The 20,280-nt window shown below is 36.4% G+C and overlaps 1 protein-coding gene across 3 annotated transcripts; it reads right to left on the bottom strand.

Moving 5' to 3' along the window:
* Window positions 1-284: 284 nt before the first annotated feature.
* On the bottom strand, window positions 285-19,949 carry LOC113775342 (dicer-like protein 4). 3 transcript variants are annotated; one of them, XM_027320174.1, is made up of 26 exons: window positions 19,652-19,949; window positions 17,844-18,021; window positions 17,074-17,184; window positions 16,531-16,671; window positions 16,177-16,249; window positions 14,400-14,440; window positions 14,112-14,255; window positions 13,875-14,003; window positions 13,551-13,689; window positions 13,210-13,306; window positions 12,559-12,751; window positions 12,211-12,371; window positions 11,928-12,134; window positions 11,553-11,815; window positions 11,184-11,458; window positions 10,671-11,095; window positions 10,055-10,149; window positions 7,194-7,399; window positions 6,827-7,036; window positions 5,059-5,514; window positions 4,692-4,958; window positions 2,882-3,250; window positions 1,505-1,817; window positions 1,317-1,431; window positions 481-661; window positions 285-448 (listed from the first exon to the last, which is right to left on the bottom strand). In XM_027320174.1, the coding sequence occupies exons 1-25, from the start codon at window positions 19,855-19,857 to the stop codon at window positions 502-504; spliced, it is 4,974 nt and encodes a 1,657-aa protein (XP_027175975.1). In that variant the 5' UTR covers window positions 19,858-19,949; the 3' UTR covers window positions 285-448; window positions 481-501. The 3 variants fall into 3 exon arrangements, with proteins under 3 accessions (XP_027175975.1, XP_027175976.1, XP_027175974.1); XM_027320175.1 differs by having other exon boundaries at window positions 285-661; window positions 2,882-3,208; XM_027320173.1 differs by having other exon boundaries at window positions 285-661.
* Window positions 19,950-20,280: the final 331 nt, after the last annotated feature.

Raw genomic sequence — 20,280 nt, forward strand, 5'->3', positions numbered from 1 at the left:
TTCTAGTTAATTTTTTTTGATTGACTTCTTATGCAATTGACATGGAATCTGTTCAGTTTCTTTTTGCCCAAAAAAAAAAAAAAGAGACAAAATACAACACCATGTAAGAATGAGGGGGAAAAATATGATGAAGTGCCTGTGGTCACCCTTAAAATTAATTACAACTTCCTCATCCCACTTCTCAAGTCCTATCTTTCCCGTGCTTGGAAAATAATTTTTTTTAAAAAAAACAGTATATATAGAGATACAAAAGGACTTGGTGAATTTAGTAAAATTTACTTGGTAAATTAATGAAGCAGTATGTTTTTTTTTTTCCCTTGCACCTGATTTTACATGTATATATAGAGATACAAAAGGACTAACATGTCTGTACATCTATGTAACTACAGAAATGTATGCCTCGTACTAACAGTTTCATGTACAATTGTGGGAACAAATCACAAAATGAACTGCATAGGTCCTTTTTTTTTCCTGGCTAATATATTTTAGGTCCTTAGGCCCTCAGTTCTGGTGCCATAGATAACCTTCACGCTTCAAGTACCAGAGCGCCCCTTCAGCAGCGCTCTGTTCAGCATCCTTCTTTCTTGGCCGGGGCTCCCCACAACATTCCACTACTTGATTCAAGGCGTCATCAATTTCCACCACCACCTTGAACGTGTATCTGTAAATATAGCCAAACTCAATATTTCGACGCGATTGAAATTGACCCAAAAATTATCTAACTTGGGATTTGGTATGCGAACTTCAAAGGTGTCATGATTAATGCATAAAAACCTATATGAATGCTTCCTGTCCCGAGAAACAAAAAACAAGAAAAATAAAGTTGATTGATTAACAGGAAATATCAAACTAAAGAAACTATAATAGCAACTCCTATTTTGGTACAAGGGAAGAACCAGAAGGCAGGGGAAAGGTGCAGGCTTCTGGAGCGCTACAAGTGGCTATTCGTCTACCCTTGTCGTTGGTCTCATAATTAGTACCAAGACTACGGCTTTTTAGCTTCTAACTATGTTGTCTTTCCAAAAATGGCACATCTCCAGCCTCCGGTCTCTTAACAGAAGAAAGCCCCTCCCCTGCTAAATCCCAAGACAAACAAAACGCACGTCTCTTTAAAATTTGCCCCATAACTCTGAAAGCTTATAGCTACATTTGCTGATGGCATAAAATCATATATGAAGTGAGACAGAGGGAGCACTCACATTATTTGACGTAACTTTAATCCAAACTACTTCATCCATTATTTTACCATCCAGATTTCTTACTATTACTCAATGCAAACCTTCTCTAAAACTGAGGTAATAAAAAGGTTCACTTACTCTTTCAGGTGGCTCGGCCCATTCTCCTTCAAGCATTCGAATATAGGCGATCCCCAATAGTTGGTGGCACAAATTTCATACAAGCGTGACTTGGGTGATCCAGTACTCATACCACCTACATTTTTTATTCAAGTGAGCCAACAGATGAAAACTGTTTATTGTGGAAGCAGAAGATTTCGCATTAGTACCTGCTTCCCGTGAATCAGGATTGCATATTAGACTTTTAGTGGCCCCTGTAGGCCGCCATCGTGAAGCATTGTATGGAGCCACAATCTGCCTTATGTGCTTGTGGCTTGAGTTATAGTCGTTTCCAGGATCTTCATTCAGGGGATACACCTTCAAGCCATTTTCAGTTTCAGAAACTTCTTGCACCCTGAAGTCGTAAAATTTACCATTAACAACCGAAGGCTTCTCATCAAATCCAATCAATTGGGCTTCCATCTTTTCAGTTTCTTTTAGCACTTCGTCTAATGACTTCGACTTGGCAGTGTAACCTACAGCCTGCATATTTGATAATCACTGAGCACTATTATGACCTTGTAGAAAGGCTCAAAAGCTCAAAACTAGCCAAAATCCTGATTGATAAAAGATTTATGAACTTCAAAAAGGAAGGAAGAACCACCACAACTAACATATACAAGTAAACCTTGGCTCCTTTAGAGCAAGCTAGTCCTGAATCGATGCTAAAAAGATCCATCAACCATGAAGTGTAACCTAAATTTAAATCAAGAAGTCATATCCTCTACTGCAAACTAGTCTGGAATCACTGATTGAGCTCGCCAAGTGCGAATCAGACACGAAATTAGGCCAGTTAAAACATTGAAGCAAGAAAGATGTTTGTACTGAGCCCTCCAACCACTAGACAGACACACCACGCTGAAGAGCAGAACAAGAAACAAGCTCTTCAAAGCCAGACTTCAAGCACCTACAAGGAACTCCACAACAGCCACATTTTACTCATAGGATTTAAATTACATAAACCACTTTCAGTTCACCTGACATCCAGGAATTCCATTGTGATATTTTTAAACCTAGAGTATCATATTCAGAAAAAATCAAGTATTTTTGGATCACAATTCAATCTGCATTGATAATCTTATAGTTCAATCCAGTATATAAATAAAACTGTAAAGACATTTCTCAAATATGCCAGTACTTAAGATGGACACATCAAAGACTTTGATGACTAACCTTGCTAACATTGGTGGCTCCAATGCTTTTAACCTTTATTAAATTAGACTCATAATAGAGTTAATAGAAGCTTCTCTAAGGACTGGCAAGAGCATATCTATGATGCTACTACAATCTAGGCTGAAATATCTAGTTCACACCTACATATAGTTGTACCAAGCCTAACAACTAAAAAGTATATACTTATTATCATGCCCTATTTGCTCTAATGTTTAGTTTTCCTGACAAATTTCACAATGGTGAGGCATAGTAAAATAGGTATGAAAGTTGCCATGGGAATGAAACCCCAAAAGAAAAGAGAGAGAGAGAGAACCAAAACCACAGGATAGTGACCTTTTAGTAGCATAAAAACCAAAGTTCACTAGATAAAGTACCTTTAAACGTGAATATAGTTGTTTTGCAGCCATTCTTTTGGCAGCCTTTTTGCTGATGTTAGTTGCAGAATCATTCATAATCAAATCTCCTGAAGTCACTTTTGATTGAACAGTATATATTCCACTCTTCCTTGACGCTGAAAACTGCAAATCCATGCCATGACACTGGCAAAGTTCCTGAAGATCCCTAATAGGATTAATCCACAACTTGGAAGAGCTCATGGTAGGGTTTAACAAGGAAAGCATTATCTTCCAGACACAATTTAAGTTGAACCCTGTGTCAAGAAGAATGGCACCCATGCAAGACTCAACCAAGTCACCCAGGGCCTGAAAGAACACGGTGATCCAGAGTGAGGTCAAGTGTGGAGACTGCAAATATAGAGAGGCAATTTAATACTTTAAGCTATTTCCCACCACAAAATCATTTCTTCACATACTACTTGGCAACCACAAAGTACTCACAGCCTCAAAATGCTGAGAAAATCACATAAATAATTTTCATCCATCACTGCTTGGATGAAGCAAGTGTTTGTTTTCATATTCATTCCGAATTTGCTTTCTGGCAATAAGGAAAACTGAAAGAACAATAATCTCAAGGGGTTGTTCAGGTGGGTAATAAGCAAGGAAAATTGCTTCAATAGCACGAGGTTGAAGGTTCTGCTCCCACAAGGAGCAACTCCTTGGGGCCCATCACAAAGCTTAAGTTGGGCAACCAGGGTTATGGGTCTTCTGGAGTGGTCTAAGCACCTGGAAGTAGCTGACAGATTTGCGGGTGTGCCCTTCCATTATACAAAGACAAGAAATAAAAAGAAGAGGAAGAAAGAACACTAATATATTAGAAGTCAGCCATATATCCTTTCAACTTCCAAGCATCAAGGTTTTGATCCTTATTCCAATCATATTTAAGGTTTTGAGAAGTCAAAATTTCCCATGCAGGAAACTACTAGACTTAAAACTGCACTGAATGTGCAAAAAGAAAAGAATTCCGATATTGGTCATAAGTCCTAATTGCAATACAAAGTATGTCAATACAATTTTCAATCTACTTAATTTGATTGCTCCTCTACTAAAGAAAAGCATGGGCCAGAGTAGTGCACAGAAAGGCTGGTTTTCCAGAATAGTGAGGAATAGCAAAGAGAGTCGAGAAATTTCAGCGGTTAAAATGTGGATAAAAAAGACACATTTGAAATTTTCAATGATTGCACACAACTATAAGAAATTTAATATTCACACTATCTTAGAAGAAAAGGTATCACAAAGAAATAAGTTATGCAAATTCAGAACATTCATTAAAGCTTAAAGTTAATATGCAACAGTTAAGTACCTCAGTTTACCACAGTATAATAAGCCTAAAAAGGACAGTTGAAAGTCCCTATGACTGCACTTTAAGATCACAGGGTCTTCAGCATTTATATATATTTTTTAAAAAACAGATGTTAAAAGAAAAAGGAGCTCCCCTTATGCTTCATGGATGTGGTACATATTTCTTTACAAATTAATTATTAAAGTATCAATTTGACAATCTGACTATAGAACATGAGCAGTGGTCCCTAATCAGATCCTAATCTTTTGTTTTTCTTGATCAGTACATAGTCTCCTGATTCCTTTTTGACTTCTTTGTTTATCTTTTTTCCATCTGATTTAAAACATTTCTTCTAAAATCTAAATAGTCATGGTTGCTATAGCCACTCTCCATTAAAATGTCAATAAATTTCCAACAAATACTAGAAAAAATTTTAAATGATTTATACAGAAGCCATGTGCGGCGAATTGACTTTACAATGCATGAAATAATGACGTTTAGCATCACCTTTGGACAAGTTGGCTCGTCAATCTGTCCTCTTTCTGTTGTTTGAGTGAAGCTGACATATTGCTCCATAGACTTGGAGAGTGCACTAGAATCACAAATGATAAATTCGTGGAAGGAGCAATGAATAGCAATGTCAGCAAATGAAGTATTATTCACAGATGCAGATCTCAAATCTGTCAGTTGACCAGGCTTCAATTTGGGATACACTGAGTATAAATAGGATGTAATCAGATAATCCAACATGGCATCTCCAAGAAACTCAAGTCTCTGGGTCAAACAACTTATTAGTATCAAAACATGTCAGACAGTAGTTAACAGATATGATTAAACAACAGGTAACCAAAGTTGATAAAATTGTAATACTTACTTGGTAGCAACCTCCCAAGTGGTTGTTGTAGGAAGGGTGGACAAATGCCTGAATGAGCAAACCTTTATGCCTAAACTTATACCCTAGTAGATTCTCAAGGGCAGTTATATTTATCTGATTGGCTAAAGGGAGAAAGTTTTTGCTTTCATTGAAGATGTTAAGAAGTTGTGACTCTTCAAAATCAATTTGTATGCCAATCCACTTGAGGAAAGCAGTTGCGCCTCCAAAGCCAGAATCAACTAAAAATGCACCAATAAGAGCCTCAACCACATCAGCAATGGTTTTCTTGTACAACCAATGATGACATTTGCTGCATCGAACCTCAGTATTTACATCATTCACCGAACTTGCATGAGAGTGTATTGCATTTTCTGTTTGCTTGCTGCAAATTACAGGACAAGGACGACCCAGAGCGAAGAATTGGTTGGGTTCAAATGATTGATCACGTATATATACCTGAAATATGCACAGACATCAAAAGCAATTATGAAGAATAATCCAAATGAAGAACTTGTTATTTTGAGAAAGCAATAATTTGTTAAAGTAAGCTCCTCCTATCTCAAATGCAATAAATAGGTATAAAAGAAGGTTAAATTATCTGTTTCGCTAAAGCAATGCCCAATGCTAAGTATTTCAGCTTCAAACTTATAAAAAGCTAGACGAGGCAATAGTTACTAGTAAATTTTATATTTCTTCAAGTTTTCTGCCTTGAAAATGGTAAAATACAGATCAGAAGAATATGAAAAATAAATAAATAAATAAAGCAAGATAGGATTGTTCAATTTGTAAAACCAGTAGGTTACAGAATAGTTACAATCTTATGCTTCATAAATACATGATCAGACTTGGATATATAATGATGCATGCTTAATTCTAAAAACCAAATTAACCCATGACTGGTGTTTGCTCCGTTCTTAACTGTAAGTCAGTCACATTCAAATTTTAGGTGAGAATGAAAACAAGAACCTCTTCATAAACTTCAATTTCACACTTCCAAGCGAGCAACTATAGGACACATTCTGATTGACCAACACAGACATCTTTTTCTCCTTCCCGTAATGTTATTAGTTGACACACACGATTTCACGACTTTATATGCTGTATGCACCTATCTCATGTTCCGACATAATCAGCCAAGGTTGGTTAGTGGTACACAAGTTTCACTCACAACAATTCCCCTAAGCAGCTGTTCCCATGTAATGCTTAGGTGATTATGTGGTATTCGAGCTTGGCTACCACTCACATACTCCATGGAAGGCAGAGATTTTTGCACTATACCAGAGGAAATGCCACAAGTACTTTCCACCATATCAATTAACGAACAAAGCAGGACATAGATGCACAAAGTAACCAGTCAGACTCAAGATTCAGTAGAAATTAATAGAGTGCATCATTTTCCCTCTTCTTTGGTATATGACTGGATAACTCGTTCCCCTCTGTTCCTCTTTTGACCCCTAAGTGACTACCAGTAGAATGAAGGCAAAAAGACCTAAACATGGTCCAATCTTAACATTCACTGCCCACTATCAGATTGAAGCCACGACTTAAAAGATCATCAAATGACCTAGCACCATTATACTTTAATAAAGAGTGCATGTTTGGAAAACACAGCCATAATTTGTGCACATAACTGTCAGCTTCCAATTCCAGTATCAACTACACAGAGAAGCCTTCTTTCTTTTCATTCTATTTTTTTATTTCCTTTTGGATAATTTCCTTCAACAAATACAATCTTATATCTTAAAGTCTATTCAATATAATCAATCACCTGCAAATTCTTTCTCATAGCCAGGTTGAGTAAATTGGAATTGTTGACAATGTTAGACCGCTTTTTTGTCAGCTGTCCTTCATCTAGGGAGTTGTGCAAAAGAAATAGACGTCTACCAACTGCAAACTTGAGGAATGCATCACCAAGCACCTCCAGCCTTTCAAGAGAAAAGAGCTCATTGCACTTCTCTGTTGTAAGAGCTTCAAGAACCTGCAGTTCCAAAGTACCCATCACCAAAGCACATTCTTTTATCATGTTCATGCTGTATCTAGCTTATTATAAATTAGCCATCGTGGAGAAGGTGACATGAGTGCTAGATGTGATGAACACAACCCTTCACTAACAGTAAGAGAGACAACAGCCATACACGCTGAACAGTAACTTCTGCTCCTTGGGGAAATGAAGCAGATAATTTGTTCTTCAGCTCAATTGCCACAAGCAAGCTTTCCAGACGGTGCATAATTGAAGGTAACAATGACAATGAACTCCCAATATCTTTTGAAAACCCAACTATCTTCAACTGGCAAATCTCAGGAGGTAACTCAATGAAGTGCTCCTCTTTCTCACGTACTTCTGCTCATAAAACATTGATAAACAACAATCCAGAATCTCAGAATAGGTCACTTTTAACATTCCATTTTCTCATCAATCTTTCTTCTTTCTTTTCTTCTTGTCGGGGGTCCTGTTCTTTTTTTTTTTTTGGGGGGGGGGGGGTGTGGGTGGGAAGGGCAAGCTGGGAAGTGGTGCAGGGAGTTCAAGAAGGCTAGCTATCCTATATATATAGCAGTTGAACAGTTATAAGATAGTTGTAGAAATGTACAAAGAAAATAAGTAGGAGAAATAAATGAGACACTCATAATGTCTTTCAATTATATCAAATCTTTATACGGAGAAGATAAGGACAAAAAAGGCCAAGCAACATTCTTATATCAAGGACAATAACCTACCTAAAAATAACATATTATGACCCCTCTTTACATCTATAGGTTAGCTGCAATAACACTGCATTCCGAAGATCAACAGAAATTTGTAATTGAATCAATTAAATCTCCCATTGCTTTAATTGCAGAATGTTGTGAAATTTGTAACAGGAACGACGTCTAAGGAGTTCATATGCTTGCTCACCAAGTTCTATGTTAAGCTAATTCTAGTTGATGGCTAGATTGGACAATCAAAAGTGGTTCATTTACTTGCGTAAAAAGCATAAAACCATATCAGGCAGAAAGTTTTTAACGGCCATAATATATCAGCTTTGCACCTTGGATTGCTGAGTTCTGATTATACATCTTTGTGTTTACCATATATGAACATTTCCTTTAAGTGCAGTTTTAGTCTAGATAGACACGTGTAAGGAATGGGATCAAAATTTCTATGGAATGACGTGGAAATGAGAATGAAGGGGAAACAGAAAGTGTTTAGAAATTAAAAACTTTAAACTAATACAAAGAAGGGTCTCACAAAGTATCAGTATGTAAACACAAGAAAGCAAGCAAATAAAAGCAAGCAAATGTGCAACAGAACAAAGATCAACAGGAAAGAACAAAACAGAGACTTCTTAGCCTGATCAAATCCCCGTTCTGAAAGATAAACTGTTTACATAAGTTTTGCAAGCTGACAACAGAATGACACAAGAAGAAGAATTAGATTATTAGTTCAATCTCAAAAGTCATTATCAAGACGACGTAAACTAGGACAACTCCTAACACCAGTAAAGCCCAATCAAGGATGTCAATTACATACAGTAAAAAGTCAGCTGCAAAGAAGTACATGATCTAGTCATCATTTAGCAATAGTGTGATAATTTACCTTGTAAAGACAGAAAACAGTATGTAATGAAGTCCAGAAGTAGTAGTTCAATTTTTTATTTCTCTCGGGGTTCATTCACCAATCATTTTTTAATTACAACATTATTGTTCATAATGAAGCCATCTTAGATTTTGTCATGACAGCAGACGAGGTCAGCCATGTTTATCGAGCAGCAAGAATTGCACCCCTATGCTTACTGGTCTTTAGAAAATTTTCCACAATTTTAGCACATGTAGTAGATTAAAAACCATATCAACAGGCAGCTAAAGATAAAATCATCAAAATCTAATCTAATCTATAGCCTAAAATGTAAAAGAGCCCTGATTGGTGCATTCCTTACATACCTATTTATTCTGGTTCATTATCTGCAGCATCTTACCAAAAGGAACCAACAAATTGAAGTGGAGACGTCTTGATGAAGGCTATGATGTCGGAGATTTAAAATTTGCAAATGGAAACAGGAAGAGAGAAGCACACTCTAGAAACATTCACATCGCGTTTGGAACATTGGGCATGAGTATCCAAGAGGATGGAAGGAGGTACATGCTGTGAATATTTCTAGTACTGCAAGGAAGGCAAATCAAAAATGGAGGAAGGAGAGAGATATGGCAGCTAAATTTCCACCAGCAAAGGTTTGGCTTAGGTGACACTAACTTTGAGATTGTGCAAGGACTTCACCAGAATGTGGTGGTTTGCTTATACGTGTCCAGCCGAAAAACAACTCTGTGCAGCTAGGACCTTGCCAAGGATCATTTTGCCACCTCAGATCAAGCATCCCCTGAGATTCATAGTTGCCATACTAATGGCTCTATAGTTTGTAGACAGCAGATGAGGCATCCATGTCCTTTATATTTTCTGAAGTTTGTTCCAACAGATATAAACATCCCTACCCACTCACATCAATGCTACAGGCATCTTATCCCACACGCATAGACTCTTGACACGGAGACAAACCATGTGAAAGACTTCCCATTATTAAAGCATAAGAAGGCTAGAATTCATGACTTCCACCATCGTCAAGGTGAGACTAGTGCTGAGAAATAGAACAGCTCACTCCGAACTCGTAAGGTTGTGAAACATAAATGGGTATGACTTAACTGCTACCAACTTGCAAGTGATTGGTGAGTGGTAAAACGACTGTAGGTTAGCAGCATGTCAAAATTGCTCATCAATAATAACTCATTTCTGGTTCAAATAGGACCATTCAAGAAAAGATGTTAGTGGTTATGACATAGAAATGCTCAGGAAAAGTCTACATAAATCTCAAGGCCAGCCTTCCGATACAAAACTGCAAAACTACAACAAGCTGAAACAAGAGATAGTCACAATTCACTGATAACAGAGAAGATTTAATTACTGGAGTTGCACCACTGAACTTGATTCGCGTGAATAATTCAATTAGGAAACTGAAATGATAACTACCTGAATACCCTTTCTTCCGCAGTAAGTTGTCCAAACAGAATACTTGTTTTGCTTTCAAAAGTGGTTGATGAGGATAACAAAGATGAATGCTAAACCTATCACAATAATCAATAACTGAAATGAGAAAATAGTTGGGAAATAAATTACAGGACATTGTAAAGGCCAGAGAATATGAACAGATGATGGCATGAAGAAACCATTTCGAGCATAAAGATTTTAAGTGGGTACCAGTCAAATTCTTACATGTATTCTTAGTAAAAGACAGACAGTCGCATACTCATGAAGCATATAGTAAAAGACAATGCAAACTTTTACACAAACTTTTAAGCAAAAGTCAACAACTTGTCATGATGCCAATAAATTTCAGATTGAGATCCTTGATATATTCACCCTCTGTGATAGGTGATTAGCCATGCACAAGTTCATTAACAATCAAACTAACCTCCCTGGTATTTTAGTTGTACTAACATTCCTCTCCTTAACATTCACAAGAAAAATACTGAATTACAGATCAACTTTGTTTTACATACAGCAATATATATGCAGCCCTATGTAACATTATAAGAATTTTACAGGAAGTTCCCATATTCTCAAAAGAATAAAAGATGCTGCTTACTTTTCCATGTAGAGGTCTAGATGATTCTTGGAATCCTTGATTAAGCTATATCCATTCTTGTAATAAACAATGTCAGAAACAAAAAAGAATGTGTCCTTGCACGGTACATATACCAAACTGTTTACAACTTCCTCTGCACTCTTGATTCCTTTTGCAAGATGCAACTGTCTTTTGTCCTGAGAACTTTCATCATGTCCAGCACATTTTGGAGCACCAAAGATTGATGAGGATAAACATTTCTCAACAAGTTTCCAATCCACAGAAACCTTGTTGTTATTGTTAAGAAGTATAGGAAGGAACAGGTAAGATGTTGACGAGATTGGATCGCCAGTTTTATTTTCCAGTGATACAAATTCAGAAGTAAACTCTGATCGATCGAGAATCACCTTGAGGAACATTCTTTGGAATTTCTCTGCTTGCACCAGCTAATAATTTAAATTTAAACAAGTGAATAAGCCTCTAAATTTCGACTTCTAGATGGAAAAACAAGAACAACGAGATAATAAATTTTACCTCATCTTTAGTGAATTTTACTACTCCATATGGAACAAGCTCAGTCAAGACAGATCTACCACGATCCAAATGAAGATCAAGTTTCATTTTCTCAGCCTCTTTTGGCAGAGGTGATTTGACAAAAAGAGCAAACTCCCTGTAAAGTCTATCTATGGGATTAGGACAAAACTTAAAATGGTACGTGCAAAGGGAAACAGAATTTTTCAGCTCAGTCCAGGGTTCTTTAAGGGCTGCAGGAATCAGCATCTCATGCAGTTCTCTCCGCAAATCATCATCTGCAAGAAAATTCCAATTACTAGGATTTTTAAACTGTGTTGTAAACAAAACATCACATGACAAAATAACTTCACTATGCCAATGTCCCCTAACCATCACAGTTCTCTGTATCAGAGAAATTATCGTCTGTTTCCTCACTGCCACTATCTTGTTCTGGCAGGAGATAGTCAGTTAGAGCTCCAACTTCGTGCAGAGTCTTGCATGCTTTCAAACATGCATCTTTTTTAGCTGCTTCGAATGAAACTTCTGAAGCACTCACAATCTCGTGGATTGGAGCATTTGATGGTAGAATTATAAGGCAAACCATTCCATCTGCCTCATCCAAATAAAAGAACTGTGGTCTTGGGTTGAAATATCTGCAATTGAGCAGATAGAGTCAATTGATAAATTCAGTGCAGAATTTCATATTTACTCTCACGATCGAAGAGAAAGTGTTGCTGCATTACAAGCAAAGCATTCAGAGCATACTCATCATGTGGAAGCTTTGAACAGTAGTGATGAAGCAATGATATACTAGATGCTGAACTGATAGTGGCACCAGTCAAATCCACCTGATATGTTTTTTCTTCAAAATCAGTCATTGTTACTTGAGATTTCCTTGACGAAATGTCTTGATGCATCTTGAGTTCATCTTTTACAAAATGTTTTATCAAGTTTATCTCCTTTTCATTGCCGCTGCAATAACAAAATTATTGTGATGAACGTTCTATAGAAAATCACTTTGCTAATGGCGCATATTTCAAAAGAGCACCTGTTGACCAAAAAGGCATATTCGGACTCCGGCATTCTTGCACGACCTCGAGATTGTATGAAACTGGCCACAGTTTCTGGAAGATCGAACCTTATTACGAGGCAGCAAGTCTGTATATCAAGTCCTTCCTCACCCACCTTAGTTGCAATTAATAAATTAAGCTGCCAAATAGAAAATATGTACATTTATCCACACATCAAATCACCTACTTTACTTGATGTAAAAGTGATCGACTTTAGCTTTGAAATTACAAAGTAACCGCCAATGCACAAATCAAACTATAAACAGAAGGAAACTCTAGCACGCTTCTAAAACACTTTCTGTGACAATAAAATTAGAGTATATTACCTCACCAGATCGAAACTTCTCAAGAATAGCATTTGTAGTCTTTCGAGACATACTTTTCAGTCCAGAGTGGACTCCTATAAGGAAATGACACTTCCAAGAAGACAAGAATTTAAGGTTCTTAAGTATATATGACAAGGACCGGGCAGTCACAATCCTGTTGACAAACACTATGCATTTCATGTTTGGCTGTAACCTGAAAAGCCACAATGAGAGTTCTAAGGCTGACAAACATCACAGATCAAATCAGTAAAGATGAAATAGGTAAGTAAATTTGCATTTATTCTTTTAATTACAACAGACAATTAGATGAATAACAAAAAAATGACCATAAAAAAATAGATGTATGTTTTTACTATGTCCTTTTCTTTTCCTTATTTCTTCTCCTTTTCTATTTTTGAAAGAGAAGTGCTTTTTGCTGTCCAGAAAGGATACACTAAACCAGTTACTGAATAATGTTGACCAATAATGTTGCAATTCAAAGTATCAATATACAGGGCTAATGTACTGTTTGTGGATGATATTATGCCATTTAATCACTATGCATCACAAGCTGACCCTAATGTTTGACTCCATTATTTCTCATTCAATAGAAATTTGTAAACTTTGCAACAATTGATTTCTCAATATGACACGGTAAGACTGCTTACCAACCTGAAGGTGCGAAGAATTCCAATAAGTCGTAAGAGCTTTCTTGAAAAAAAGGGCTCCTTCAGGACCTCCACCAGGGATAAATCAGGTGCGACATCATCTGCATGAAGGAAGCAAGACCCCATCAATATTATCGAACAGATTCAGCTTATCCAAACAAAATGATATCATAATTATATCTCAAAGCATTAAAGGTGAAAAGGCAAAAGTTTCTTTTGTACTCAACAACATTATCCAGTGACATAGTTATTAAGCATAGAAAAACAATGTAAATCAACTAGCCATGAATGTTAGAGTGATAAGCGAGAATGACATAGATGTCACTGAGCAAACTGTTGAAGTACCTTTCCTACAGGCAGAAGCAAGAACAGAGTAAGCTTCAGTTAAGTATCTGTCACATAAGGAGTTATCGGCAGAACTCTCTTCTGCATCTGTCCCTTCATTTTGCTCATAGTGATCACCCTTCGAAAGGATACAACTTGCCTTTGAAAAGTAGCACAAGATAGAGTTAATGCCTTCATGTCAAAATTTTCAATAGCTTCAGCATGTGATTTGAAACAAATAGAAGCAATCACAAAAAGATATGCATAAACATTATAGGGAACTACATAAAGAATGATACAATACATGAAGAAAATAACATCATTTGGAACATCATGATAGTGTACCTGTAAAGATCCCCAAAGACCAAGGTTTTCCAAACTAAACATGATATTACCATGCAGCCTCTGTAGCATCTTTTTGGTAATCCTAAGAGTATTATGATCACCAGTTTTCCGGGTTAGATCAGCCACACACTGCCAAACCACCAATATTTTGTAATCATAAGTTTTTTTCAAGAAAAAAAAGAGGGAGACAGAAGAAGAAGACAACAATTACAAACTTAAAATGTTAAAGTGGAATACCTGGTGCTTTATCATCTCAAGTTGCTCATGGTAGCTTATACGAGCACAAGAAGAGCCAATTATAGTAGGATCATAATAATATATCCTAAGCTTAGGTGAAGCAACAAATTGCTCAAGTTCATCAACATCTTCAACAGAATAAACCTATGAATCAAAAAGGAAGACAATGAAAAGCTGAAGAATATGCAGAATGTTGAGTACAAAAGGGTATATAAACACAGCTGTATGGCTAATGCTAGAGACATAAAACCATATTTGCAAAAATATGCAGCTAATCGTACAACTTACTTTAGCACGTAGTAAGGTTTCAAGACCATCAACAGAAGCACCTAAATGTTATGAGATCCAAAAGATCAGCATAAGAAACTTCAGTTAGTTGAACAAAAAAAGTGCAAATGCATATTCTAATTCAATTACTCTTAGATCTTTAATAATTGCAGCTTTCAAATCAACATCAAATCTTCTTCTAAATCTTTCACTAGATGATGCTTTTGGATCAGTAATTTGCATTTCCAGCTTAAAAAAATACAAATTAGTGACCTAAGAAGACCATAAATTTCTAACAATTCTTCCTTCTGATCCCGGTGCACTCCCCAATATCATACCAAGGCCAACTAGAAGAATAAGTCCAAGTTGCAATGAGTATCCATAGAAACACTAGACAGAGTTCAAAATCGTTCCAACTTTGACATCATACTATCATTTTACACTAAGGTTAGTACAAACAGGAGCAATTTCTTTAGTCAAACAAGTACAGAAAGCTTTCAAATACCTCACTATGATCACATGCATGACAGACTCCCTTGTGCATAGTTCACCAATTGCACAGCCAATCAAATTTTCTTTGCAATATGATCAAGAAAATGTAAAACTTTAATATGTACAACATGTTCCATAGTTATTTCTACTAAACCAATTCTTACTTGAGGTAGTTGCTGAATATCCTAAGGTAGAGAAGGTAATTCACAAAAAGACATTGTATTCTTGTAAAGAAGTAGGCATACCACTTCAAAGTTCAAACATCAGCAGACATATGGTGGAAGCATCAAAATATAAGTTTTGCAAGGTACATCTCACAATTATAACTAATACATATTTCATGGAAAAACATGAAAGACAGAACGAATTAGTAGGAAATATTCAGCAAACAAAAATTTATGGGAAGCATAATATTAAAAGGAGAAAAAATAAGTAAGAGTACATTATTTCCTCAAATTTAAACAGTCACAGGATCCTGAAATGTCAAGATTCCAAATCTTGGATTTTAAACTAAGAGTCTAAATTCTCTTGAAGTTTGCAAAGCAAATGCATGGAAAATAATTGTAGAAATTCAGATAAAGTTGTACAGACAAATATGTAACCATGAAAATTTCAGATGAAAACTTCTTTAGGATGTTATCGAAATCACGCAGATGAAGGAATTTGCGAATCTACTGCAATTTCAATTTCACAAAAAATTGAATAAAAGAACATGTAGACATGCAGATCATGAGAATTTCATGTCCGAATTCATATTGTTAATTTACTCCTTAAAGAACACGATAACAGTTGAGCATTTCTTTAACTAGAATATGATTTGCATTCATATGAGCTAACACAACGAAATTGAGTAATTATTATTAACACTTTCAGATTTACAAACTTCATAGTACTAGATGCAACAGGTATGAATTAGATATGAAAGGTGTTCCCAAATAAGGTCTGATAAGTTTTGCTGATAAACAAAGTTATTTGGTACAAAAGGCTGCAGCTATATCTCAGTGCAGAACCAGTGTAAAGTAACAGAAGCTGAAACTATGCGCTAATTCATCTTTTCCTAACTGTCACTCCAACAAACCTCGTCGACTTAGCAGATCAAATATCAACAGCTGTTCCACGTCACATGACAAAGAAATATTACTTACCTTCAGATAGACAAACTATAAAACTATACATGACAACCAAATGATTATTAGAAATACAATTGCCACTAAGGATATTCCCAAAATTCAATGCATGGATGTGCTTTCATGACATCTTTAGGAACCTAAGCATGCTTGAAAAGGCCAATAACGTGATTATTTACCTTTCCCTAGTATTGGAGATGCGGTCATGCCAAATATACGGGGAAGTTCTGCTACATTTGATTTATAGAAGATCTGAAACATTATGATAGACCATACACAAGTAATAAGGCAAAAATACAGGGAGAGAAGGCTGCTGATAATAATAACCAATTTGAAAAAGTAGAGAGTAAGTTCCATTTGGATTGCATTTTTGAAGAATTGTTAGAAAACTAATTGTAGCACTTTTTGGAATGTGATGTATGTGACAAGCAAATGTAGTTGGAAAATGCGTTAGGGGAATATTTCCAAAAAAACCAAAAAAATTAAAAAATTAACAATCCAAACAACCTATAAGCATATTTAGAGTACATTACCTTCATAATTTCAGCATAAGGATGATTGCTTTCAATTTGGGCATAATGACATTCATCAAATATTAGAAGTGCTATCAGCTCAATTTTGATGAAGCAGTGGGACAAATTATGTAACAAAATCTGAGGGGTCATAACAAGGATCTGCATAATAGCAGTACAAAATGAGGACGATGTGGACAAATTTTAGTCATTTAGCAAGAAGAACAGGCTAAGGACCCAAGATAAGATAAATCAACCACCCTTGCCATGCTTGCAGCAGCATAGGCTGGTGGTAACCCCCCCCCCCCCCCCCCCCAACAACAACCAAAAAAAATAAAAAAGAAACCAAAAAAAAAAAACTGAGAAAAAAGGCAACCACTTTTAAAGTGGTATATAACAAGCAATGAAGACAAAAAGAGTCACAAGAAGGATAATCAAGATTTTCCTTATCCAATGACTGAAACATAGAGCTCACCAAGAAGTTCTAGCAGCCACAAGAGTTAAAATCATGTAAGACACCTGCTGCAATATTCAGAAATGTACCTCATGACATAATCAACTAACCTCATGCTCTTCCAGTTCTCTTTCCCATTCCTGATGACTCCTTAAACGCTTAGAATTTCCACAGTAGATTCCAACTTTAAAGTCTATGGAGTCTTCAATGACCTTAGCTTGCTTCAAATTACAAAAATCATGAAGAAAAAAAATTGGTAAGAAACTACATATAAAATAGTGAACAATCCTCAATCAAAGAAAAGTGGTAAAAATTAACGCCAAATATTGAATAAATTTCATAGAACAAACTGATCATGCTTACAATAAACTATTAAAAGTGAAGAGTGATAGATTGCACATCAGGAAATGACAAGAAATTTCAAAACCAGCACAGACTTAACCCAATTGAGTGCATTAAAAGTATTGATCATTTTCCATTCTTAGCTTGTGCTCCATCAAGCAGCCTTGTTTTAAGAAGTTTGGGTTTTCAGAAAGAAGGTGTGTACAAGTAAGTAATATCAATTAGATAAAGCAATAACCTGACCAAAATGCTCTTAAAACTGCAAGATATCTTACATAATAGGCATCACCACTAGTTTCAAATGAGTCTCATTGTTTTAATAATAGTCAGTTCCATGTAGCCGATATTAGGACTACTAATTGTATAATCTGCTAGAAGTATTTAGACCAAACTAAATACAAACAACAGAAGTCAACATTCAATCACATTACAATGGATTTCCCAAAAGTTTTGCAAAGCTGCCAACCAGTACCAAGAACAAACAGCATCATAATGAAATAAAACTATCATGTGAAAGGCAATGAGAATAGAAAATAACCTGTTGAACCAACGCCACTGTAGGTGCAAGGAATATGCAAATTCTTTTCTGTGGCTTTTTTATTAAGTGACCCATCTCATAGATTAGCAATGTAGCAATATGGGTTTTCCCACAACCTGTTCCAAGATATACAATAACATTTTCCTCCAAGGCTTTCTGACAAAGATCCAACTGATACCTGTGAAAGCAAATAAATAAACAACCGTTTTAAATTTTTTTGTTCGTAAATTCAATAGGACCTGATATTCTTAAGGTGTCATTTTGGTTCTTGCAGGATATAGACGTACTTTTACCCTCCCCCCATAGACTAGTGATTATGCCAAGACATTTTCTCTGATCTCAAAGATCATGAGAGGTCTTTTGCTTCCCATGCCAGGCTTCAATGACAAACAAAATTGCTAACACTATATAGGGCTCCACAGAAAGGTGAAGTTAAAAAAAAACCTTGTGTAACATCGTAACGATTGTTACCAACATGCACTTAAGAAAAAAGAAAATGTTATAACCAGCCCTTCGCAGAGTGTGTAAGACATTATAATTCTTAAGAGAAACATGTGGAAAAAAGTGGATCATAGATGTGCCAAATCTCAGACTGCTGAAGAAGCTTTTAGAAGATGACGTGTCTAACCTCTTCATATCACCAGAACATGAAGTTTTTGCAAAAATGTGGAAATCAGGACAAGAGTTTTGCCAGTACAATGTGAATGGAAAACAAAATGTACAGAATTAGGTAGCAGACAAGTACAAAAATGCAATTTTCTGGAGCCAATTGTTTGCAAATAGATCATAAGCAGAACACACGACAATGCCATAAGGTACACTCTAACCCAAAATTGCATACTCCGAATTTACTGTTCAGGATGCATCTGGCTAAAACAAAAGAATCGACCTTTTTCACAAATAAGAAATCTCAAGTTCTGGAAATCAGACAGGATTGGCAGGGTGAGGCTAGCTCAGTTAGTTCCTCAGACTTAATCTCTTCTAGCTCTATGTTTGTTCAAGCCTTCGTGGTTTTCAATTTGATTCATGCAGTAAAAGAGATGCCCGCAGATGAAGATTTTTACACTTGCACTAGAAAAGCATAGGCAGAGTAAAAACAGAGATTTGAGCACATAAGTCAAATAACTCAGATAGTATGAAAACAAAAAATGCACTGAATCCTACATATCACTTTTCTGTTTCTAGCCGAAGTAGGAAAGCAAAGGAGTCGACAGGCAGAATTCTTGTTCTGAGCAGCAAAACTAAGACCCTATGCACTGGCCTGTGCATCTTCCTTGGAAATTTTCACTTCTTCTTTAGATTGGTGACAAACAACATAAGATATTCCCTCTTAAACTATTGTCCACTTGTCATCTTATTTCATGAGCACAGGCTCAAACACTAATAGAATGAGACTACGGAAAAGCAAAATCGTATTGACACCACAAACAGGAATAAGAAGGAGAAGAAAACCCGAATAAATGTGGTCTCTCCAACTATCTCAAGTCCTAACGACATGCAAAGAGAAAAGATGACTTAATGGTATCAAAGGAAGCAATAAGAAATGTAAATGCAGACACCTGAACCCAATTCTCAACAGAAAATCGTAAGAGTAACCTCTATATTTACCATTTTTCTCGGTAGTCCCACAAAACAATGAAGCAAACACAAATAATGGATCAAAGAAGATACTCGAGGGAAAGAGAACAAAGAAACACAAAACAAAATAGAATAAAACACATCATGCAAGAGAAATTTCTTCAAGAAAAAGGAAACCCACGGAGCAAAATGCAGTAACATGCAACACAAAGCAGAGAAAAAGGCTGTACTTTCTGGCAATCTTTCTGGGGTCTTTCTCTGGTTTGTCTTGAGGCTGAACGGAGAAGTCTCCTCCATCATCACCGAGAGACAGACTTGACAAGTGCTCCGTGGTCACTGAAATTGTCTCGGCAGTCCCATTGGCTACAAAAGGGGCCGCAAAATTTCTCACTGCAGCGGCGGAACCATTCACATTAGTGGACTCGCAGCCGTCCATGGCGGCGATCAGGGTGGTGTGGCAAGAATTGCTGCACAGAGTAGAATGAGTACAAAAAGGCCTTGACTTCTCTTGACTTTCCCACCACTCCCACCCCCAGCTCCCTTTTTAGAAGTCTTTCCTTCCCCCCTTCATTTTTTTTCCTTCCAGAAACGTCAAGTCTTTCCTTCCTTCTTAAGTAGTCTGTATACTAACAAGCAAGTGTTCTGCGTATTTTTTTATATATATAAATTTATTATTTCGCGCTCTGTAGCCAAGAGCTCGTGAGCCTTGAGAGAAAATGGGGACAGAAAAAGAGACAGTAAAATTTAGAAGAGAATCTCTCTGGTTGGTAAAGTAGAGGAATGGAAGTGGAGCCCGGGTTAAAGAATCTCTGCTGTGTCAATGACTTGTCCACGTCGTCTACGGCTTTTGATGTACAGA

The sequence above is a fragment of the Coffea eugenioides genome, chromosome 6, assembly GCF_003713205.1.
Source record: "Coffea eugenioides isolate CCC68of chromosome 6, Ceug_1.0, whole genome shotgun sequence".
Taxonomy (NCBI): Eukaryota; Viridiplantae; Streptophyta; class Magnoliopsida; order Gentianales; family Rubiaceae; genus Coffea; species Coffea eugenioides.